The sequence below is a fragment of the Diplotaxodon limnothrissa genome, linkage group LG18, assembly GCF_057381915.1.
Source record: "Diplotaxodon limnothrissa isolate DT_005_m linkage group LG18, D_limnothrissa_male_GT1.1, whole genome shotgun sequence".
NCBI lineage: Eukaryota > Metazoa > Chordata > Actinopteri > Cichliformes > Cichlidae > Diplotaxodon > Diplotaxodon limnothrissa.
In genome coordinates, this window is record NC_140613.1 from 8159516 (window position 1) to 8184538 (window position 25023).

The window sequence follows — 25023 nt, forward strand, 5'->3', positions numbered from 1 at the left end:
GTGTTCTCGTGTACTCGTGATACGTCATCAGTCGGAGACCAAGTACTGTTCCAATTCAAAGTATGCATCAAGCCGAGAACGCGAAAAAGTCCCGGATGTGTTCTCGCTCCGCCTGTTTTATCGATAAATGAACGTTTTCTTTAAATTATTTGAATATATATGAGTGCCTGTGTATAAATACACAAACAATACACATATGCTTTCAATTGTGTAATTTAAGTGATCTAGGTAGCTCTGTTTTGGAAGTTCAGTTAACGCTAGAAATGTGTTTTGGAGTTTCTACGTCCTTTAGAATTTGTACGTGCTTTTTGGAGTTTGTACGGGCTTTATCTCTAGGGGCCACTGTATATATTTATATATAAACATACATAAATAAAACCACTTTTTTTTTTTTTTTACATTAGTAATTCCTTTTGTGCATAATTTTATATTGTTGTTAATAATAAATTAATTAAAGCAACAAAACAACCTGAAGAGCCGAAAGAGCCGTCTCTTTTTAGTGAGCCGAGCTGAAAGAGCCGGTTCTCTAAAAAGAGCCGGAATTCCCATCACTAATTCTTAGGACTTAGCTTCTGTGTCAGGTCCCACAGGTTCACCTGAACCTTTACCACTTGTCCCGCCCCAAAGCAGAAAAGAGTGTTTTGGACTGGCTTGTTAGTCTAGCAACCAAAGACAATACAGAGTTGAGATGACTGACATTAGATTGGTAAACAAATAAGGTGAACCTATAAAACAGTCATAAATTCAATTATGTTTAATTCTTGAGTTTAATAAACAGATAATGTCTGTTAGCAGTTAATCTGTCATTACAGTTAAATGCTGAAGCAGGAATACATTTGTTTAACACTCACAAATGTAGGACTTAGTCATTTCTACTTTAATTTCTCCATTTTCTACCTATTAAAGGATGACAAAATCGCATTTGGAGTCTGCTGTAGTTGATAGTGGTGCAAATACTTTCACAACCACAAGTCAAAGGTTTTTACACTTAATTTGTCTTGTTTTTCAATACATCAGTATTTTAAAATACATTGTTATTTATCATAAAAAAGAGCAGCATTGATGAGTAATGTGCTAGTTTTCTGTGGTGCCATTTTCATCCTTGTACTACTGTGGTAGTGAAATATACTTTAGAAATGTGCTATAATAATGCAGTTCTTTAACTTGGAGTTGGTCTTGTATGGTTTAACCTTTTTTTCCTGTGTGTTCGCATTTGTATTGTAACATTTATTCTGTAGCGATATCTCCCAGGTGGCGTCTTTGGTCTCCTTCCTTGCTGTTTTCTGGTAGTGACCTCACCCAGATAGCTGTAGGATGGTCACTCACAAGCTGAACACAAATATTTCTTTTAATCTTTGCTGCCATTGTATTAAACTTGATTTATGAATTTATGTATTCAGTCAACACAAATTCCAAGCAGGTAAAAAGCTTTGGAGCTCAGCAGCAGTCAGAAGAGCTTGATGAGGTGAGGAAGAAGTTACTGCCTCTGTCAGTGCGCCCCAGGGTGGCTGTGGCTACAGTGTAGCTTGCCATCACCAGTGTGTGAATGTGTGTGTGAATGGGCGAATGACTGGATGTATAAAGCGCTTTGGGGTCCTTGGGGACTAGAAAAGCGCTATACAAATACAGGCCATTTACTGTTGTCCTGGAGTAACTGTAACCCACATAATTCCCTGAGGAATTATTAAAGTATTCTGATATTAAAATCAAACATGAAATGCATTCAAAGACAGAACAGAAAATATTCACAAGCAAATAAAATAATATATTCAATAGTTGTTTTTTGTTTTATCTTTCAAATCCTGTTTATAAATTGGCTTTAGCCTGTGCAGCATCACAACTCAGGTGAGTTCTAAAGAACTCCTCTATCTTCTTCCACAGGTGAATCTCTGCTGCTGCGTGGGCCCTGGGCTCCCCTCCCCACACCACTGAGAAGCTAAGCATCCCATGGAAAGCAGAGGAACAGAAGGGTCCATAGGGTGGCTCCAGCAAATGTCCAGCTCCAGGATAAAAAACAGTCTCAAAGTTCTCCTTCCCACGACGCTTCAGTCTCTCCACCATCTGGTCCATGTAGGCCTTGCTGTCCCAGTTGAGGTCATCCTCTGCAGCCACAAAGAGAAACTGGCTCTTGGCTCGTTCAATGGGGACGAGGCTTCCTTTGTTCTTCTCTTCCAGGGGATCTTCAGTAGCATACTTGATAAGGTTTGCTCCAGACTTGGTGGTAATCACCTTGCTGAAGTCAAACATTAAGGGTGAGAGGATCTGCTGTTTCTTGTAGTAGAGGGGAGTGCCCACACTGGCACTGGTGCCATTGATCCAAACTAAGGCCTCCACACCGGGCACGAATGCAGCAAGAGAGAGCGCGATATCTGTTCCCTTTGATCTTGATATTATGCCGACTCCTTTACTGCCCGCCTGTGAAATAACACACAGAGCTCAGAAACCGGCAATTCCAAAGTATTAAAAGTTGTGACCTGCTGGGCATTTAAACTGGAACAGTTTAAAGAAAAAAATGGGTGTTCTGGCACATAACTCGTAACTACACATAACTAGGACTCCCTAAAGCAGTGTCTCACTTTTTGCCAAGCAATTCTTCAAACCTGACTGATTTTTAACCAGTTCACTGCATTTCACAGACTACGCATGCAATCATTCCCCCCCCCTCCCAAAAAAAACAAAAACATTTGCTTCACATTCGGTCTGAACACACAGTTACATGGGTTCTTGTAAAGTTACGCTGCTAGCTTAAGTGTCACCCACTGGACCCACCTTGGGGTGGTGGCGTAAGAAATCCACGGCTTCTTTAAAGGGGTCCAGATGTATCTCTTTCATATTTTGTCTGTCACTGAACACAGCAATCGTGAGGACCAAAAACCCTTTGTTGGCCAACAAACAGGCTCTTTTCTCAGACATGAAGGTGCCCAGATCCAGCACAGCAGGGAACGGACCTTCTCCTAGAACACAGACAACAAAAGTTTCATGTAAGTAGGTTATAATCATGCATAATGTGCAACTTTAACCTAAAGCCCTACAATAAAAGATCCATATTCAACACTTCATCTATGTTTTCCAGTTTAAATATGAATTAAAATGTTTTTCACTCATGTATCGTGATTTTGGTGTAAGTTTCATCATATAGTTTCATTACAGCCCAATTAGTGCTGTATTTTATGATCTCAGAGGTGTTAAACACATTTTTTTTATATTTAAGGATACTTTTAAATAACTTCCCAAAGTAGTACAATAAGTACTTCTACAAAGGATACAGCTGTGCAAATATGATTACAGCTAATCTGACAAGCCACCCCCTCCTCTGTCCTCCAGATGCATTTTAGGAACTGAGACATCTTTCAAGACATCTGTTATTAATCTCTGTCTCTCTTCCACAACATGTCTTCTATCCTGTCTTCCTTCTCTCACCCCAGATGGCCCCGCCCCTCCCTGAGCCTGGTTCTGCGGGAGGTTTCTTCCTGTTAAAAGGCCGTTTTTCCTTCCCACTGTCGCCAAAGTTCTTGCTCATAGGGGGTCATTTGATTGTTGGGTTATTCTTTGTATGTATTATTGTAGGGTCTGCCTTACAATATAAATACTTTGAGGCGACTGTTGTTGTGATTTGGCGCTATATAAATAAAATTGAATTGAAATTGAATCAAGAAAAGTGATGTACCCTTTGCAGAAAATATACCTTCGCCACCTGTTAAAAAAAAAAGGGGGGCCCACTGTAATGATAGTGAATACTTCTAAGTGGAAAACCACATACAGTACCTGGGGGTGTAAACAAGACTCCTCGTATGTTCCCCTCTTTGACTGGGTCCCGACTGACCCCGTCTCCCATCAAAAACCTCTCGTTTGTCTCTTCTGCCAGTATCCTGCCATCCGCCTCCTGCTCATGCACAGAAAACTTCACCACGTGAGGGTTCAGAGCTTTGTTCTTGAAGAAGTACTTGTGCAAAGTGTCTGCCTTCAGTGACTGCAGCAGACCCATGGGCTGCACTCCAACGTAGCTCCCGTTGAGTGAGGGGTCTCGGTTCAGGTCGACCTCTCCGCCATCATCTGCCCTGTAAGTGGCTGAAGAGCCGAACACCACTTCTCTCTCGTCGGTCGATGTGGCTCTGATTGTGACTACCTGCCTTGACCGCAGCCCGGCCACTTTCAGCTGAACGGGCTCATCAAACAGACACCTGGTGCTCGGCAGCAGCCTCAGCCTGACTTGGGAGGACATCTTTTCTGAAAGATCAAAGACTGAACTCCATGAATGTTCAATATTTGGACAAATGGGTCATTGCAAGGAAAATAAAAAAGAAACATTCTTGGAATGCTTCCCACTCGACACCATCAGAATCAGATCTTTTTTTTTTTTAACTTCAATATATTTGAGGACGCAATGCTACATACTATGTAGATTACTGGAGTTACAGACCAGAAAGTATACAGTGTTAGGTCAAAATGTGGCACTTTTTAATGTCCCAGCATTTTTTAAATCTCACAACTTTTTAACCACATGAAATTTTAAAGGCTGAAAATTACATTTCAGCTTTGTTACAAACAGCAACCTATTTAATTTTAATTCAGCTGTCTACTGGGATATATCAAAATTTTCAGTAGTAAAACTTCATAAATTTAATGCCAATGATGCAGAGAAAAAGAAACAAGCAATAATACACTGGGTATTTTTCCTGCTCTGATCAGTCACTGGAGAAAACTCTCACAGGTGCATTTTGATGACCTTTCACATAGTTACTGGATGTGAAAGGTCATTTTTTCCCTACATTCTAGTGTCCAAAGTAATTTTCTAAAGCAGGGATTCCCAAAGTGTGGGCTGGGGCCCTCTGGTGGGCTGTAAAGATACTGCAGGTGGACCACAGTATTAACAGAAATTCGGTTTGGAATTACTCGGAAGTATGTGTAGTTACATGTTCATACAAGTTAATTTACTTATATAAAAAGTGAATTCGAACTGGTAGTACGAGGTGGTTAGTTTGTGATATTATTCATTACTGTGACCTTAATTTTCTGCTCATGTATTTAAATTTGTATCCCTGTGGCAGGCGGGGTCACACACTGGCCTTAACATTATGCATATGATTGGGTAACAATAGCAAATTATAGCCTGAGTTGTTTATGTTTGTTTTGTTTTCAAGGAAACATATACATTTCTTTTGTATTTTAATTAGAGGGAGGATTTCAGATTGGGTGGGCCCCGCTAGGTTTTCTTTTTTTAAATGGGCTGCAGCACTCTCGACTTTGGGAGTGGCTGTTCTAAAGCATCGTTTTCTCACTGATGGCAGTTTGTTCTTGGATCCTGATGATGTCAAAGAGTGCGGATATCCTTAATATGTTGTGGTGGAAGATTCTGTCTGTTTTAATTTGATATGGCTGAATGGAAGGCTCCATAGCATCACGTCTTTATATAATCCTCTATTACAAGATATACTCGACTGTACAGATTGTTTTGTCTGATTGTATTCTGTAATCACGGCGGGTATATACCTTGTTTCTATAAATGATTCTGTGTTTGCTATTATTATTTTCTGTTGTTGCGCTCTGCGTTGTTCTTTGACCTCTTTGCAAATGCAAATTAAAATCTCTTCTAAATTCTGATGCTCAATTTAAACTCAGCAGGCCACTGGATGGCTAAATAGATGTTTGTATTAACAATCAGTTAAACAGGTGTTGAACCTACGCCCAGTGCTCCGACATGCCCTTGGATCATGTCCATGCAACAACCAATCTCCTCTCAAATAATTCACACAGGCGGACAGATCCAAGTTTTTTTAGGCTAAAGGTCGTTTAAATATTTTTGCGCTTCTACCCTAGGTTTTGTGGTAGTGCGTCTTCTTCGTTGGTGATTATTGTTAAACAGAAAAGAAACAACCTTCCATAAATGTATTTTTGAATTTACTATTAGATTGTATCGTGCATTTTAATACTGAAACAAACAAGAAACAAACAGAGGGAAGCGCAATTTCCCATATAATGCCATCATAGTCGACTTTCTTCAGCAAGATGATAGTCAAAGTAAATTTACAGTCTAGTGAAATTATGCTTGTAGTAAAGGTCAAAATTCACCAAAGGAAAAAGACTACCAAAAAAATTTAGGGTAGAAGCGCAAAGAAATTTAAGCGCGGTGTAACGCAAACGCAGTAAAACTAAAACAGTAAAGTTACTTGCTCCCTTTGAAAAAAAAATCGCACTTTTAATTAGTTTACCGGTAAGTCTGAAACTATACTGGAGAATCTGGGTAAATCTTCCAGAAAATAAACTATACTTTAAATAGTGCTAAACTTCTGCAGAGATCTCCACGCCAGCTCTGACGAAGGTATTCGCTGTGCAAAAGAAGAAGCGTATTTTATATACACTTTCAAAACATCTGAGCACAGACGCATAACTGGGAGTGGCCTGCATGTCTTCAGATTTTCTTCTCTGTCTTAAAAACAAAACTTACCGAGGCGGATGGATTCAATTACTGTTTTACTAAATCGGGTTAATCTAAAGCACGTTGTTCGCTCTCTCAGACTCCAGACCCCTTCCCGATCAATGCGCGTCATGACGAAGTCTGCGCAGACTCTGTTCTGTTCAGCTCTCTGCTGGAATATATTTTGGTAAATAAGCACCAATGTTACCGAGTGACTGCAGTAGTAAAACTGTTGAATCCAGCTAATGTAATGCTAAATGGTGTCCGGCAGAGGGCGCTGAAACCGTCTAACAGGCTGACACGGGCTAAGCAGGTGCGTTAGGGTAAGCAAACGTCCAGGTGTGGGATAGTACAGATTTTTTACACCCATGTCCGGATATTGAGATAATACCCCACATTTTAATTGTCTTTAGTTTACACTATTCAGCACAACACACAAATCTCAAAGTAAACCTTAGAAAAAACATCTATAAGTTCTCCCCACTGCAATTAAAAGTTGATACACAGAATAGAAAAAGAAATTTGAAATGATAGTTAATCCACAGAGACTTCGGACACTGGGCACCTAATTTTTTTTCATTTTCTTTAATCAGCAGAAGATTTTTCAGCTGTCCTGATAGGATCAGTTAGATTTTTCACAAAATAAACTTGCATTCAACTTACAGTTTCTGAAAAAAAGGCCTTTCTATGCTTGTCTCATTATTTGCAGTGCTTAATATCATCTAAAGATTCAGAGAGGCTCAAGCAGCACATGCAGTGATTTCCATGATTGATTCTGTCATGAAAATCACTGCGCTCAGGAGCACTTGCAGGCCTTTCACCTTTCAGGTTGAAAAGACTTATTGCACCATCAAACAAAAAATACACAAAAACTACACTGTCCCAACAATATTCCTCCCCCAGAAGCACAGCAACGGGTCTGTTCCCAAACATTTAACAGTAGTTTCCAAAAGAAGTGGGGATGCTACACTGGCCCAAGTGTTCTGAGACATGTTGCTGCCAGGAAATTTAAACTGACATTTTTTCCCCCTCAAAGTTCAAACACTTGATGTTTTTTGTGCTGTGCTGTGAAAAAAATATAGAATCATTGCATTCAGTTCCTATTTATATTCTACTCTGCATCACAGCGTCTTTGGAATTAGGAAAACATTTTATGATAATTTTTTTTATTTTAATCTTCAAGTTAGATCAAAAGAAGAGGGCAGAGTCCAGTAGTTCATTACAACCACCAGAAAAAAAATTGTGAAAAAAAAGTGAAAAAGGAAAAACTGAGTTATGTAAAAATACTTGGAACAGTTGCTATAATTTCCCCCTTCACTCTTTCCTGATAGCATAATAGAATCTGTATTTTGGAGATATGATGCAATGAAATGAAAGTGTATGCAGCAAGGACACAAATGACTCCACTTCTGAGTTGAGCATTATTGTGATTTAATTCACTATGTCTTATATCACAAAGAAAGTCTTTAAAAATGCAGACTAGAATTTCTGTATATAAACTGTACACAAAAAGCAAGGCACTATACAATCAGATTCTTCAAGCTGCTGTTTCTCTCCTAATGAAACTCTCAGGTGCCCAATAAACCAGGGTCACTTCAGCAGTTTTGAGCAATATGAGTTACCTATGAGGCCTGGCAGCATCCAGACAGTGTGGACAGAAGAAGTGACGACTTTCCTTACAACATCTGACACGACAGGACTCGTTTTTACATAGATACAAAGTCACAGGCGCACCTACACACAGTTTTACACAAATTAACGTTGCACACAAACATTATATACAGTCGCACACATACACAACCACAGCATGGCACTCTGACAACAAGCGTCCAAGTCTTTTTCTTTGACGAGTCCATAAGCGGTGATTTTAGTGCTATGACACACATAAAAGCCATGTATGCAACAAAGCCAGGTGTCTTTTTTTTTTTAACCTGCTTGTTATACCGCTTGAATTTCATTTTGTTAAGTAACGACAAAGTTGAGAAGTAAAACATCACTATAAGCGAGGCGAGTGCATCTCCAGTCTCATTCTCCTCGTATCAGATCAAAAGCAGGTTCATCTCTCTGTGGCTTCTTCTCGCATCTCCCTCTTGACTGTCCTCTCTTGTACCTCTTCACGTACCAACTCCTATTAAAAACACGATTAAAACAGTCCTTTGGCCTTCTTTAAGTTCACTTGCTTCCACCCTGGCAGACGTTCATATTCCTCTCTCTTCACCTCCAAAGCTTTCTGGGGTCAGAAAAAGAGACAAACGTTTCAGAAGAGAACACAGGCAGTGTGATAGGATCATCACTGAATGCCAAGCACAGCCTCAGAGAGGAGAGATGGCAATTTAACTCTAACTAATAATGGTTCAACATGATCAATATTGTTGTTCGGTGACAAAATTCAGCCTTTGTTTTATACTAACACACCCTGAATGTGTTAAGTTTTGTTAGCAGGTGCATTTGATGAAACACTGACTGTCAAAGCACCAAAAAATATAATTTGATAAAAGTCTAAGACAGGAAACATTTAAATGTCTCTCTTATCATGTTTAGTTTCAGTCTTCTTGTGTAGGTATGCCTTTTTCCTACTTCCTGTTTTACTCTGAAGATTAGTTTATTCACATGATCATTGATTTTGCTTCCTAATTCTATCCTTTGTGCCTATCTGCCCAACCCTAATTAGATCAAGCTGTTTTAAGCATCCACAGCTTCATGTTTGCATAAAAGCTTCTTCAGATGTCCGATGTGCCCTACGTCGGTCTCTGTGGATGCAAATCCTTTCTCCTTCCTTGTTATTCAGCCTCACATCCCACTTCTTCTTTGCAAACCTCTTCCTTGGAATACTCTTCTCTGTTTCCTGTATCCTTGTTCTCTTTCCTGTGTCCAGATGATAGACCAAACACCTTTTTGGCTGGCTATCTATCTATCTTCACCTTTGCAATGAAAATTCAGGAGATCAGCGTCTTTAGAAGTGCTCAAATCACCTGATCAATCATGTTTGATTGAGTGAAGCTCCAGCGCCATATCTGCAGGATGTTGTCCTTTGCACTTTGCACTGGATCATTTCATGGATAAACAGATGAGTAGGTGCTTAGTGATTATACATTTTTTGGTACTTTCACAGTGAGATGTTTCAGAGCGCACAATTTTCAGAAAAGTTCAGTTTAATATAAATAGGAAAACAATATTTTCAAATATTTTCTTGTACAATCACATCTGCTAATTCACTGATTCTCTAACATGACGTGATATCTTGTGCCCTGTGGGGAAACAAATCAACTCCATCCAGTGTTGGTGTTTTTTCATGCCTCCATGTTGTGCTCCACAGACAGATAGTGAGTCAGACTGCAGTGCAGATAACAGTGAATCACTAAAGAGCATTTATTTGCACTGAGAGGAAAGGTAGAAGTTGTGTGCGTGCGTGCAAAGAGAAAAGCTGCAGGAGCAGAGAAGTGTGGAAGGAGTGCGGCGTGGTCGGAGAGATAAACTGCAGCTGCGCAGATAAAACCTGTCAATTATCACAAGAGCATAAACACATCATTTCAAAGTCTAAACCCGCTCCCACCAAGGAAAACATCAAGAGATAAGCGACCTCTTAACTCACTAGGATGTAACTAATTATTATTAATTATAACATTACATAAAATCCATAATTTCCTGATGGTTTTTTTCTATACAATATTAGTAAATAGTGACAAATAATCCTGATGCGATTCTGAGCAATACTGGGTGTTTACAGGTACAGAGAATATATATTTAAGGCTTTTAATACTTTTTACTACTTTATATACAATTTGAGACCAAACATACAATGAAAATATACGTCTATCCAGGCTGAGTTTAAGAACGCCTGCTAGATGTGTTTATTAATATTAAAATAACATGAAAATCTCACGTTTTTTCTAAAATGAAATCTCATTCTCCTCCGTCTGAAGCAAACTAAATGCAGAGTTTAGATTTCTTTCCAGCCACTAGCTTCAACATCGATGACTAACCATCCTTGTCAAGCTATTGACAGGTCATCGTCATCATCATCTTTAGGGTTTTCACTGCTGTAAAAATGGCACCTCACTTGGTCTAAGAATTTTGTATTTTTAAGATGTGCAGGTATGAGTTAAAGGTAGCCTACAGTGGATTTACCATTATGGGCACACCCTGAATGAACATGAAAAGTTTAGCCTATCTATAAATCCCGTCCTACATAAGATCATTTAGGAAAAAGAAAATAATGTAATAATTTTTAAGTCCTGTATGTAGGATATTTAAGGAGTTGTAAACTATGAATGTTTTATGTCATTTATAATAAGAAGGACTTTAGAAGCACATTAGAGTTATAGCTTTAACTCTGAGGTATTAACTGAAGTGTATAAAAGTACACACTTACAGCACATACCAATCAAATCCTGAATTCTCTGACTGATTCAAGTGGTCAGTTGTAACTTTTCATCTTTTCTCCCAGCAGAGATGGAAGCTAATTTTGGATCATGTGTCATTTTGTATTTGTTGTCTCCTGTGTGAAGGAGTTGAAGTGCCAAGTCCTTTGTGATTGCAGCTTTTATAAAGTACTGTCTAACAGCGTAAGGGTGTTTCTGGATGATCTTTTCAGACATAATCGTGCAGCCAAGCACAACCTTTCCTCCTCGACCAGCACCACACTCAAGAGACAGGAGTGATTTTTTTTAAACACAGCGCTGACGTGCTCGAGAGAAGGACGGGTCATCAGTGCGGATGAGTCACACGAGCATCTCTTCTTACCTGAATCCACCTACAAACTGGTCTGTAAAGTGAGAGTTAGATGGTGTTAGATGGATTTTAATGACTGAGGGTTAGTTACTGTGTACAGTTCTGGTTTTCCACCATTTATACTTGTTGATGTACCTGCTACATATCTGCTCAAATCACTGATGTGAATCACTGAGGTTATTTTTGCTTGTGCCAATAAAAAAAGAAAAAAGAAAGAGAAAATATGCACCAGATAAAATTGGCTGAGATCTATTTCAGAATTGTCTGTTTGTGCATCTTTGCAGCACTTCCAGTGTTGCTGCTGTTTTCTCTTTGCTTTCTGGAAGCTTCATTCTGTAAGTATATCTGCATGTATGCTTCTCAAAATGATGGAAGAGGACAAAGACGAAAAAGAGGCAAAACTGGAGATTAGCAGGTCATTTTGCTGGTGTGGCTCCTTTCAATTGTCTGTCTGTGGCCTCACATTCAGGCTTTTTGCACTGAAAGTCCCCTCTCAGAGGCCTCAGGACTTTACACCTGAACTGTGCACTGCCACTCTCATCCTGGGGACGATCCTCCTGTTTAGCCTCCAGGTTACAGACCGAAACTCAAAACTTGTAAGACAGGACAGATTGACAAAGAAGTTGTCTGCTGTCTATGTAAGTCTGAGGCTGATGGTGAAATTGCAAATGCACACTTGTAAACGGCCAGGGAACTTCCAGGGAACAAACCAAACAGATACAGTTTTTGCTTTTTATAGGTACAGTCAGGCAACATTTTCCTGTTTGCCACAGTGTTAAAATGTCATCAGCTATATTTTCTTTCTCATCAATAAAAGATAACTAAGTGAAAATGTCACTTCAGAAAAAATGCCTCACTGTGTCAAAAAGCTGCTACTATAGATATTGCACTTCTACTTTAATTAGGTCACAGGTAAGTCATGTGACTAATTTGATTTCAACTGAGCTGTCATTGTTATCAGATTTAAAAGTTATAAAAAAAAAATCTGGTAAAAGGAAAGAAACATGCTGATTTTTTTGTGTGACTAAAACGCTGCCAACAAAAACTTCAAAGCAAAAGTAAAATAGTTTTTCTTCACTTTACTGACCTCAAAGTCCTGGTCAGACAGGTAGAGCTCCAGGCAGAGTGGGTCAACTCCCTCTGGCAGCGGCCGGGCCTGCAGCTGAGCCAGAGGGAAGGTGTTCTGACAGAGCCGGGCCAACACGTCCTCCACCAGGATGATCTGGTTACACACCTCCGCCTCCTGCAGCCACAACAGAGCATGCACAGGCTCCTTTGTAGTAATTGTGAGAAACCGCTTTGTATCAGTGAGGAAGGAAAAATATAGCATAATCTAAATGTTAATCACATTTTCCACTTTGGATGAGGGCATATAAAAAAGGAGGTGCAGGAAGAAAGGAAGTTTTATTTAATTTTTTATTTCTTTTTATTTGGGACGGAAAAAGATGTTTTAAAAGAAGGATGAAGGGAGTCAGAATAGCTTGTTTCGGACATGAAACTGACCTGAGGGGGTGCAAGGCTGAGTATAAACTAAATATGAATTACTTTGAACATGAATATGGAAAGCTATTGCAGTGACGTCCAAGAGAAAAAGTATAGGATAACAATATGTCTTGCTCACTTTCTCTGTAATCTCAGCCACGTCCTCTCTGTGCTCCCAGCTGGGAAACATGTTGGTGAAGGTGAGCGGCTCCAGGCCAGCGTGGATCAGGTATGACTTCTGAGGCTTCTTCTCATTCCTCTCTGCAGGAGAAAATCAGCACAAGGTTCTCATTAAATCACACATTAACCTTTTCCTAATGTTTTTCTTTTCTGCTTTTAAAGTTTCTGGATGTTTGCCTCACGTTTGCAGTACTGCAGCACAGTCTCCATCGCGCACTTCCTGTCTGCATCCCAGCGGATATGAGCAGAGCCAGTCCTCTCGCTGTCCTGAGGCCACCAGCCCTGCCACAGGTAAACCTCATGGAAGTTATCCACCAGGAACAAAGCTGTGCCAGAGACATAAGATACAGTAAGAAATATGCAGTGTAATCTGCATACTGTATGTTCTGGATTTGTAGTTACGCATCTACATTTTAAAGTGTTCCCCCCCCCCAAATGATCCTTTAAGTCTGTGCGAGCATCAGTGTGAGGATAAAAAAGACAATGAGATTTGAAAGTGTGTCTTTCATTTTGCAAAAAATCAGTTCCTAAATAACATCTCTTCATCTTGTTTTTGCAAGGATGTGAGAAAGAGATGATGGGATGAAGCTATTTTTATATCCTCACTCTCTCTGGCACCATCTTGGACAGATACAACTGATCTCATTCTAAAACACTGACGTGTTCTAAAGGTTCAGGTTGTAGAAATGTACATAGGTGTATATTTTACTCAAATGACACAAGATTAAACTAAATGAAAAGAAAAACAACCTTTGAGCTGAGATGATGAATATGAATACTCTTGCACATTAGAGCTCCCACAGTACAGTTTATGCATGTATTTTGTCCACAAATAATTCAACATAATTAAAATAAAACTGTTTTCATAACAGCTCAGCTGCTCATTTTATTTCCCAGCAGTCAATAAAAACATTGGTCTTCATTCACAAACAGTGTGTTCTCACAAATCTGTTCTTAACTGTGCAGATGAACAAATGACGCACAAACCCTGAATCGTCCAAAAAATGAACAGTAATGAATTGTGGAAATGAATAAAGAATTACATAAATGCACATACATCAGACAGATATGCTTCACCACTTTTTCTACCTCTAGGAAGGTTCCCTATATCCAATCACTGGATACTTTATTAGGTATACTCAGCTAGTAGTGGGTTAAACAAGACGCTGAAAACATTCAGAGATTTTGGTCCATATTGATAATGACAGCATCACACAGTTGCTATAGATTTTAAATGAGGTGGATGGCATGTCTATCTAAAACACTCCTGTTTCCTCACTCGAAGCTTATGGAGCAAGGATGGATGGAAGCCTTAACTAGAAGAATATAAATCCCCACCCGCCAAACGTTTGTGTTTCAGTCTCACCAGGTTGAGGTGCATTGTACAGATCTTCCTGCAGGAAAGGCAGCGAGCTGACCAGGTCTGGAGCTCTGGACGGGTGGAAAAACTCATTTGCTACAAAATCTCCAGATGTGCTGCTCAGCTGGAAGAGCCGTGGGGTGAAATTGAATTTTCCTGGATCTGACAAACAACAAGATACATCATCCTTCTTCGGATGATGACCAGTGTAGGTGTGGAGAGCTTTAGACTACACCTCATGATTTAATATTTTGTTAAACATTGGAAAAAAAAAATCAAACCTGTTATTTCTGATTTCATTTATATATTTTTGATAAACAATTGTTGTTATTGTTAATTCCTAAAAAAATAAAAATACTGCAGTTTGTGAAATACTCTAAAATCTTATATTGTAGAGTAAAGAGCATTAGGTCTTTACATTAAAACAGTCATTCCCAAATTCAAGAATCCTGTGACCTCTTTAAAAACCAAAAATTCCCATGAAGTCCACCCAATCTTAAATCTTCAATTGAAAACACAAGAGAAAGTGATGTATTTCTTTGAATGTTTTAATACTAAAAAACAAGAAACACAAGCTGTTGACTATGAACTGCTAATGCTACCCAGTCATATGCATAGTCACACTGAGCTCATGTGTTATGACTAATGTGTAACCCACCTGGCACTGGGACACAAAATTCAATGCATAAGCATAAAATTTAGGTCAGAGTAATATTTGCAATAACACAAACTAACTGTCTTTTATTACCAGTTTTGATTCACTTTTTATATAAACGAATATAAATATGTAACTGTACATACTTGTGAGCAATTTCAAACTGAGTTTCTGTTATTACTGTGGACCACCTGCAATACCGGGCCCACAATTTGGGAATCACTGCCCTAGAGTAAAAATCACATTGAGGCTTGAGTTGGTTATAAATAAAATAAAATTGAACTAAATTGTTATTAAGCCATCATAAGGGCTTTTAAAAAGGTTAAAATTTGACCTACAGATAATATATTCATGCACTTTATTGTGCAATGTACAAGAATGCAAAAGAGCAATTTTACTGTGTGGTAGTATAAGCAAGTATGCTGTATGAATTTTATTGTATGTATTGAATTCATAATGTGAGCTAAACAAGATATTTTTAACTTTACTAGAAATGATATCAGTTATAATTACAGTTACTGCTGCAGCAGTGTGGCAATGGTAGTATAAGTGATGCTAGGAAACAACAATGGTGTTATAACAATGCATTGTTAAGCAAATTTCAGACAAGCTGAGTCTATGGTGTCAACACATAAAAACGCTGTTTCCTGTACCTTGAAGCATGCAGTCATAGGCTTTCCTGTCTTTTCTCCCCAGAGCCTCCCAGAAGCCTGGAGGCTCCACCCCCTCATCACACTCATGGATGGTCACTTTGCTGCTGCTGTGGAGACCTGCTTCCAGAGGACATCTGAAAGCAGCAAAGAGAGAAATGATATTCAATTCTCAGATGAGAGTGTAAAATGAGGAAACACTGTCTTTATAAACACTCACTGCTCCTTTATCTTAAGAGCGGCCGTGTTTCCAACACTGCGGGTGTGCAGCTGCGTTTTGCAGCCGTGCCACAGGTAGATGATGGCCTTGTTGATGTTGAGCAGGATCATGGAGGCTCTAGAGCGAAGGCTGCTGCAGTGACAAGCCACCTCCAGCAGGTGGCCCTCCACCGGCACTTCACCACGCACACAGTAAAGACGCCACTCACCTGATTAGAGCAGGTAAGCGTGAGTGACAGGAAGTTTTTATCCTTAATCCTTAATCAGCAATCCAACATAAATCATATTATAACAACAACAATTTATTTTCTTTATTTAATACCAATATTAAATAATAACAAATAATATAATATAATAACAATATATAAAGGTAAATAGAATAAAAAACGGAAAAGTCCAAATATTTACTCTGAGTGTTCTCCTCCTCCTCCTCCCTTTTGCCTGCATGGACGATCATTCCTCCATTGAAGCACTGCAGGAAACATGCCGGCTCCTTTCCTTGCTGCACCTGCATCTGTAACACACAGTGGTCAAATTACTCTGTTAAAGTCAAGATTACAAATGTATGCACTGTCCATCTTTCTGTACATGTGTACATGTGCGCGTTATAAAGAGAACATTGTACAAAACTTTCATTCTTAGCCATCTTAATGCCGTCGTAATCTCCTGTGATGAACGATTCAATGGAAGCGGGCTAGTGTGTTACTTCAGTAGCATTTCATAACATCAGCCTTCACCGCAGAGCTGATAATATGTTTTTAAACACTGACTGCCTTGTCTCTTGTACCTGTGCCCCTCTCTCCTCATCCAGCTCCACCGTCATCAGTGCTGAGGTCCCCTTCTCGCTGACAGTGGAGTGTCGCCCCTGCCAGAAGAAGTAGCAGCATTTCTCCTTCCCGGGCCCACTGCTCCTTGCCTCTGGGTTCTGCCTGCGACCAACTAGGGCCAAAATACAGAAACAGACAACAAAAGGATCAATAAACCACACTAAAACTACTCTTTTCACTACACAACAAAAAACGTTTACGTCTTTTTGAGTGAGGTGGTGTTGTAATGAATTATCAGAGCTCACCTACCTGTTTGTGTGCCATAAAGCACACAAATGCAAAATGTCAAGTAGATCATTTTTACCATGTCAGAATATGACTAGAGACCAACCTGAGGTGCTGACCATGTACTTCCACTTGACCACATATGCGTCCCCCTCGTGGAACTGGCCTATGCTCTGGCGTGGCAGACGGCTGTAATCAAACTCCAGGATGTGCCAAACGTCCACAGAAACTGTGACGATCTCCTGAGTCCTCATGGAGTCCTCTGATTCCACTCGACCGTGGCCACGCCCGACATTCACCCCATCCAAAATCATGGAAACTGATGACTGCAGGACAGGCAGCATTAGGGTGGCATCGTAAGGCCGGCACTCTCGCCTTGGAGCCTCCTGGGAGAAAGATTGCAGATAGGATTAGAATCAAATGAAATGTTAAGATGTGATAGTGAAAACTGAGCCAACAGGCAAAATAAGGCACTTTGACACACTAATGCTTCATACAGCATCTAACCAAAGGCATATCCGCTCTAATTCCTGGTCCCAGTGTGTAATAAACTGTTCCTGACAAAATGAACTAAGCCTGACTGAGACAGCCCAACAAATAAACAGATGGGGAGATAAAGTCGATATATCAGGCTTCTCTGATGTGGATAATCTGTGGAATAAAGCTATTTATCCTCATACAACAAGAGCCTGATTTGCACCTTCTGCTCAGGTACAAGCTCGCAGCCTTCCTTTGGCGTTGGGGACTTTACTTCAGTCCAATCCACGAACTTCTCCTTGAATAAGATTGTCTCATTGTGCTCTGTCAGCCTGCCGAATATTGCCCAGTCAGGACGGCCCTGGCCCTTCCTGTGGAGAAGAGCGTGGTTAAAAAAAAAAGAGTAAAAGGACGTTAAACTTCATGAAACCAAAAGCCTTTTAAAAACTAAGAAATAAAGTTGATCATTTTAAAACACTATGCATTTTTGGTGTTCGATTGAGGCCAGAAGTAAAAATGTGAAGCAGGCATGTGTATTCTCACCTGGGTATGAGTTTGTTGCAGCCTCCGGGGTCCAGAGGGTTCACGTCACAGCACGTGTAGTCAAACGTCCCGTTCCACAGGTGTTTAGCCAGCTGGAAGGCCACCTTCCTTTGGGCCAGAGTCACCTCTTTACCGTGCCACACATACACCTCACTGCCAAAATCAAACACCAAAACCTGCAGCACAGAAAGCACAACAACCACAGACACCCAGTTAGCACTGCTTCAAACTTAATAAAGCCCTTTTAAGTTACATATGGAGAAAATCATCTATATTATATGCAATAACACATGTAGTGTTGTTATATAAATCCCAGAAATAAGAAGTAAAATACAAAAAACTCAAAAAACAATCACTGCAAACATGTTTTAACCTCTGTGTTCTGTGGTGAGCTATATATAACTCACCACAGTAAATTTTACTAAAGCTTAAAGTTTGCATTTTGAGGAGCATGACTGCTTTGACTGACAGTCACTGAACTGGATTTCTCATATGAATTTGCAGCTTTATTCCCTTTTTTAAGCATTTTAATGGAAAAATCTAACAGATTATATGGTCTGCTGTTTGCTATAGACCAAGAACATCAAACTTATTTTATATCGAGGGCCTTATACAGCCCACTTTGAACTTAACCAGACCAGTGAAACTCTTCTTTCTGTCAATGTAAAAATGTTTAACTACACATTTAATCCCTGAGATCTGTTAATATGAGAAGTGCAATTTCAACAGTATTACTCGATTGTTCTATGTGATAAAGAAATGCTGTCGTATTAAATGTATGTCAACAAAATAAATAAATTAATATGTAAAATTATGGGAAAAGTTCTGGTAGCTTATTGACCAGATTATCCTGTAATTATAATGCAGAAAAATTTGTAAATTCATAGAATGATTTGTTTAACTGTGGACCTAGTCTAAAAAAAAAACAAAAAGAAGAAGAAATTTTTCTAGTATAAAAAAACCCCCTTTCTGCAATTTAATTGTTTATTTTTTACATAATTACTCTGGCGCAGTATGAATAGATGTGGTGGAGGTATTTATCAGTAGAATAATATGTTAACTATGCTGAAAATATAATTAAAAGTCTAATAAAATGATTGTCTCCTTCACATTTCCCAAAGTTGCCCAGTGAGCTGGATTAGAGTCTTTGACATTATGTTTGACACTCTTGCAAGAGACAATCCAAGAAGTGTGTGCATCACTTTAGTGACTGAAACTCTTGCCCCTTTGTATGTTACTTAGTGCAAATTTGCAGGTGTCTGTGCAATATACAGTGGATGCATGCAGCTTGCCAACTAAGTGTAAGCTGATAGCTTGACGGTCTCCAAAAATAGTCCTTTCTAGCTCCAGAAAGTTAGCATAGGTTCAGTCCCTGTAAATTCAGGACAGTGAATCTCCAGCTTCTTTTTATTTTGCATCTCATATAAAGTTTGCATCAGAAATTCTTTCTCTGATCCACCACCACCACCTTCTAGACTCCAGAGAGTCCATTCATTATCTTTGACCTTCATCTACAGGTCTGCTTCTTATTTTTTTAGAAGAAACTTTGATTTCTTCCATGTAATATTTCTCTTCTGTAATACAGTGGTTTGCATTCTCGTGTGGCACATGTGACAGAAATGCTGAAAAGTGTCCCATTCACATGCAAACCAAAAATAAAGCTAAACTACACCAGTGATGAAATCCTATTTCCTCTCCGTTCATGAAATCTTTCCAAGTTCAGAAAGCGGAAACGTGAAATTCTGCTGAAAATTTAAAAGCAGCTATCAAAATTATAATGAGGCTTTTATAGATCACCTCCTTGGATGTCAGGAGGGAGCTGCGTGGGACCTTCCCCCACTCATCATCATCAGGAACCAGCTTATCATCCTGCAGTCTGAAAATACAGTTGGTTTCCACGATGGCATTCTCAAACTGCTCGTCCTCCTCTGCTGGACCCGCCGCTACAATTAAACATAGTAACCGAAAATGTTAAGATATTATCAACGCAAGTGTGTGCAGTGGTTCAAACGCACAGACAAAAGCTTATGTCTTACACTGATATGCCATCTGTCCACCGAGGACTGACCAGAACTCCTGAGTATCTGGACTCTGTGGGTTCACCCCTTCTTCGATGGTCTGCACCTGGTTCCCCCTGCAGCCCATGTCCTTATTTGTCTGGATGAACGTGGCCAAATCGTTTGCCTGCATTCACAAAAGAAAAAGAATCATCTTATCAGCTATTAAATATGATAGATTTCAGTTTCATGGGCTAGATTCTGTTTTAATCTGCATGCATAGACGTAAACATGGAGGCCAATGAAGTGTAAGCAGATGACAAAGAGGAAACTTTTTAATCCTGTGTGTGGATGTGGAATCTGAGCCTGGAGCGGTGTGGATGTTACATGAATGGTTTCCCTGAGAGAGTTTTCCAAACTTTTAGGATGTGGAGGCTCACTTAACCACTACTGTCAGCATCTCTTAACTTAACAAGGCTCTAGTAGAGAGACACAACGCTCAGCTCGCTCATCTCCCCGAGACAGAGTTGAGTTATCTTGGTGACGACTGGAGTGGTGTAAATTTTGGGTTACTGTTCAAACTAAGGTCAAATTAAGTGAAGAAAATCAGACCTGTATCTAACTTAGTAACACATACAGAAGCTGTGTCAATGATGATAAAAAAAAAGACTAGACATGTGATTTGCTGTTTAAACTGACAAGAATAAAGTAGATCTGAGTCGCATATAAAGAAAAATAAAGAGTAAATGTAGCCATATCCTCACCATGATGTTGATGTAGACAACAAATAAATTTAGCTTCTTAATTGATCCATTAATACCCCTCAGAAGTAAGAGGTGAAACTTCATAAGAATGTCAAATATTAAAGTCAACAACAAAAAAAGTCATACTAAAGAGATTTGGCCGACTGTTTCTTGGCTCTTCATGCATAAAATCACAATAAAGTGTGTAAAGATCACAGAGAAGGAAAACAAATGTTTATTAAAAACTGTCTAGACAGACGTCCTTTGGGAAAATGGAGAGGCTGAAAACGTGTTTGATGAGGAGCACAGATGGGCATATGTGCCAGTTGGTGTGTGCGCAGAGAATGAAAGTTAAATAATCAATGAATCTTTTTTTTTCAAACACCAGTATGGCTACTGTAGCTCTGACCACACCAGACAGAGTGGTAACACTCACCTTCGCCTTCTCAATAACGTTTGAGAACTCTCCCATCCAAACAAAGCAGTGCTCTGGAGTGACCAACAGGAAACAATCCCCGCTGTTCAGAGACGACGCTCTGGGCTCCACTAGTCTGGTCTGAACATGACGACGACCTGCAAGAAATATGAAGCCACTTTAATTCATTTTCTCCGTAGATTTATCATAGATGTTCTGCTTGAGGCAAAACTTGTGTAGCGCCTTTGAGTATTTTACAAGGACAGATGGAAACGACAATTTGTGTGACCCTTGTTTTCTTATTGGTGGATTATCACAGGAGCAAAAGCCTGACTACACGTTGAGATGACCAAATCAACATATGAAAAACAGACTTATTATTCACAGATAGCTGTTGATGTATCATCATTAAAATGCAGATTACAGCCTTTAAAAAAAGATTCTGTTTTGTATACAGCAATTTCCCCTTTTGTTTGTTGCTGTACATACAAAACTCAATATTTTATAATAATAGTATTATTTATTTATTATTCGGGGCATGACCACTTTTGACTTTCTTGAGGCTACCAACCTAGGCGCCTACAGCAAGATGTCTGCTTCACCTCAATCACTTCATGTTTAAATCACTGAACTGAATACTGTGAAACATTAAAATTAGGGGTGTGGTTGCCACAGCAGGTGGTGGTGCTGACACAGCTGAGAGCTATCTGCTAATTTAACCCTCTCAGTGCCTTTTGAAGCCTTATTAATACCATTACATTCAATTGCTGAAATTGCAGAGTTTTCAAGGAAAGTCTAGGATTTATTAGCAGATCCCATGTTTGTGACACGCAGGTACACAGTTTATGGATGCAGTTTATGATGCAACAATATGACTTTCATATAGAACACTAACTGCAGTATGAACCTAAACATTAACAGCCAGTTTCTGAAAACTAAAGGTAGTTTTGGCTGCTCATTTTTCCCCAAGGAGAGGGCTTCCCATATTTGATATGGCACAGCTGTTACACCAGATTCGTCTCTCCCATTTATTCAGATTTGGGATCAGCACAAGGCTGGGTTTGTGTCTCCTCCTGATCTTAAACTAGGTAAAGCAAATGTGTTAACCCCTACCCCACGGTGCCACTAGACCTAGTTTTAGACTAAATGAAGAATGAATGAAGCTCTCATTTAAAAGGTTCTAGTCCAAGATTATGTTTATTTCATGTCTGGGAGCTGGAAATGACACAGCATTAAACAATGGTAGACAGGTTAAGACAAACACACAATATAAGCGAGTTTTCACCTTTGATCTGCATCAGCATGATGTTCTTGTACGGCACAGCGCTGTTGTTAGACATCTGCTCTGAGATGTTGACGCTGCGCAGACTCACATTGCTGAAGTTTTCTTTACTGGCCAGACCTGCCAGAGCAGCCTCGGAGTATTCTGAGGTTTTATTCACTGAAATGAGAAAATACACACTTTATAAAAACAATAAAGGCCTACTGGAATAAAAATTAATAAATAACTAACATAACTGCTTCATTAAACATTAAAGTAATAAAATCCCTGCAGAAAAAAACGTCTGTATAAATGGGTCACGCTAATTTGCAGAGGTTAAAAATCGATGTAGTTTTGTTGGCTCCAAACAACAATAATGTTTCCAATTTTGCTGTTGTTGCTTTTTTTATTACACACCCCTCTGTTATTTAAACAATAACAGAGGGGCTCTATTAAGTCTTCTGTTCTACAAACTCCTAAACACAGAGTAATGTTCTTACTCGTCTTCTCGGATTTCATTCTCTTGCTTTCCAACTGTGCCACGTTAAGTCTCTGCTCTGTGTACTCATGTCGGATGTCCTCTCGAGCTGCCAGCATCTTCAGAGGGTTTTTAGATGACTGAACGTTTCTAGAAGGACGAACTGAGCGCTTGTGCTGCACCATGGCTGAAGTCAGCCTAGTCAGGAAGAAAAAATGAGTATGAGTACAATGGAAAATAATTACCAAGAGGCCGATGATGTATAATTAGAAGCTTTTTTTTCTTACTTGGGAGCCTGGGAGCCAAATATGCTGTCAAAATCCTCGCTGATGTCAATCCTGGTGGGCATGCGTGGAAATTCAGCGACACGCCTGTAAAACTTGGAGAAGATCTCATCATCCAGCTTCATCACTTCCTTCACGGCCTTCTCAGTCACTGTTATAGTGGTTTCCTGCAAACCTGCCACTGAAAAAAAACCAGTTTAAAATAATAAGGATGCAATCTATACAGATTCTTTGAAGGTAACACTGCAGAGTGTTGATATTTTTGGGGGATTGGCACTAAAAATGCTTTTAAAATGAAATATATTCCTAAGCTGAGGTCAAAGTCACTGCGGATGTACTTACCTTTGCTATTCAAGCGCCCCAAGAAGCTTTCCAACTTGTCAAGCTTCTTATCTGACTCCATGTCCGGCCTCGCCTCAATTTCTGGAAGACATAATTCAAGTTTTAAAACAACAGCTGTGATAAGATTGAGGTGCTCTCATTACGTTCGTTTCTATCCCTGTATTTTTCTGGACTGCTTTTACATTATTCACAGTTCAAAATGATCCTTATTTATCATATACTGGGCCTTGGCATAGTCTCTTAGTTCTTCCTCTGTTTTCAAGCTGTTTTAGTGTCTCTCCCTTTAAGCCAACGCTCTTCTGCTATTTGCATACAAAAATTGTGAACAGTAGGTAGGTGAGGCTGTTGTGTTCACAGGATTACCTGCTCTCACTGATATTCTGGATAAATAGCAAACCTAGAATAGTCTAAAGTTTCTGTCTCATACTTGTACATAAACTGGCCTACGTATTTGAAACTTTGGCCATATTCAATATGAGGATCCACCAAGTTATTTTAAAGTTATAGTTGACAGAAAATAAAGGAAAACATATCAGGACCCCTTAAAATTTTCTTAAAGTAATTAAATTAAACACACAAGTTCATCCAGCTTTTTTGTGTTTTGTGCCGTTATTACTGTTTTTAAGTTATTAGCTGATATTTTTTTATGAACTTTAGGAATTATTTTTAAATCCATCAGCTTCTGTAAACTGCAAACTAGTTTTTTAAAAGCTCTGACAGCGATTTCTCTGGGGTGACAGTGATGACTTGCAAATCTATCTCACCCTCTTGTGGTTTGTTGACAGCTGGCGTGCTGCTCTTCAGCTTGGTGGAGACAGGCGACAGTATTGGGCTGATAACGGAGGAGGAGGCTGCCAGGCCTGCAGACACATAGACACAAATTTAGAGCAAGCGATGTAACTACTACATGAACCTGCTCACAATCAGGTCTTTGAATTTTTCTTTAATGCCTGTGAAAAAAAGACTCTGCATTTGGCATTTTTGGCATCAGAAGCCAAGTGCATCTCTACATTTCGACAGCCAGTGTCACCAACTAAGTCAATGCAGATTTGTAAATAGCACTAGAGTCCAAATACATCCATTTTTTTGGGTGCATACTGTTGCTTCAAAGTCTTTTTCTATAGCATTTTTAAACACCACCCCAGTCACCCACCTTTCTTGACCATACGTGCAGCCACTGTGTACTGGGTGGAGTCATTAGCTGCTCCTTTGCCCTTTGCCTTCCAAGCATCCTCCCGAGTTGAAATCATCTGCTTCCTCTCCTCAATGGTCATCTGGGCTTCAATTTCCTCCCCCGTCTTCTGCACAGACATGTCAAATGATCAGATTATGAATGATTATTAGGTTAAAGTGTCAAGCCCTGCATGAAAAGCAATCATCTCTACACAATGAAGCTAACTGTTAGTCTTCAATTCAATATATTTCCAGCCATGTAGGACTTGTTTTTAATAAGATTAAAACATAAAACAAATACATGGAAGAACTGCATCACCTCTGTAGCTCCAATTCACTGCTTTGTTCCCAAAGGCGCAATTATTCATGTAGTAACAGTATCAAACCAAGCAGTTATAAAAAGATTGGATGCATTCGAGCATGCTAGGTGCATTGCTATATATAGTCTACTGTATTCCTCAGTGGAAGTGATGGCTGTACACTCGTGTTGGCGTAACCAAATCAATTTCAATAACGCAGAAAGTGCTCAACACATGAGTAGCTGCAGACCAAGCAAGAACGATAAG

At 39.5% G+C, this 25023-nt stretch overlaps 2 protein-coding genes across 8 annotated transcripts in view; both read right to left on the reverse strand.

Annotated features, from left to right (window-relative positions):
- Nucleotides 1-936: 936 nt before the first annotated feature.
- On the reverse strand, nt 937-6551 carry LOC146613026 (acyl-coenzyme A thioesterase 1-like). The gene is made up of 4 exons (XM_085377939.1): nt 6446-6551; nt 3766-4227; nt 2770-2954; nt 937-2415 (listed from the first exon to the last, which is right to left on the reverse strand). The coding sequence occupies exons 1-4, from the start codon at nt 6546-6548 to the stop codon at nt 1807-1809; spliced, it is 1359 nt and encodes a 452-aa protein (XP_085234065.1). The 5' UTR covers nt 6549-6551; the 3' UTR covers nt 937-1806.
- Nucleotides 6552-7828: 1277 nt separating this feature from the next.
- LOC146613027 (supervillin-like) overlaps nt 7829-25023 on the reverse strand; it is a 46693-nt gene continuing 29498 nt past the window's right edge. For 6 of the 7 annotated variants that reach the window (XM_085377267.1, XM_085377262.1, XM_085377266.1 and 3 more), the window contains 21 exons: nt 24438-24585; nt 24049-24144; nt 23285-23365; nt 22946-23123; nt 22681-22856; nt 22205-22360; nt 20941-21077; nt 19801-19948; nt 19562-19707; nt 17765-17940; nt 17445-17592; nt 16851-17130; nt 16480-16631; nt 16101-16206; nt 15694-15901; nt 15477-15610; nt 14175-14330; nt 12991-13134; nt 12768-12889; nt 12234-12389; nt 7829-8645 (listed from right to left, as the gene is read on the reverse strand). In XM_085377267.1, coding sequence (XP_085233393.1) covers nt 8559-8645; nt 12234-12389; nt 12768-12889; nt 12991-13134; nt 14175-14330; nt 15477-15610; nt 15694-15901; nt 16101-16206; nt 16480-16631; nt 16851-17130; nt 17445-17592; nt 17765-17940; nt 19562-19707; nt 19801-19948; nt 20941-21077; nt 22205-22360; nt 22681-22856; nt 22946-23123; nt 23285-23365; nt 24049-24144; nt 24438-24585 — 3135 coding nt within the window. In that variant the 3' untranslated portion in view covers nt 7829-8558. The remainder of the gene's footprint in view (nt 8646-12233; nt 12390-12767; nt 12890-12990; nt 13135-14174; nt 14331-15476; nt 15611-15693; nt 15902-16100; nt 16207-16479; nt 16632-16850; nt 17131-17444; nt 17593-17764; nt 17941-19561; nt 19708-19800; nt 19949-20940; nt 21078-22204; nt 22361-22680; nt 22857-22945; nt 23124-23284; nt 23366-24048; nt 24145-24437; nt 24586-25023) is intronic. The other variant, XM_085377261.1, reaches the window with a different exon arrangement.

Coding starts and splice junctions, on each gene's coding strand:
- LOC146613026 (XM_085377939.1), bottom strand. CDS start 6,548: ATGACGCGCATTGATCGGGAAGGGGTCTGGAGTCTGAGAGAGCGAACA. Junction 2,955..3,765: donor AGTCTTGTTTACACCCCCAG/GTACTGTATGTG, acceptor TCTGTGTTCTAG/GAGAAGGTCCGTTCCCTGCT. Junction 2,416..2,769: donor TCTTACGCCACCACCCCAAG/GTGGGTCCAGTG, acceptor GTTATTTCACAG/GCGGGCAGTAAAGGAGTCGG.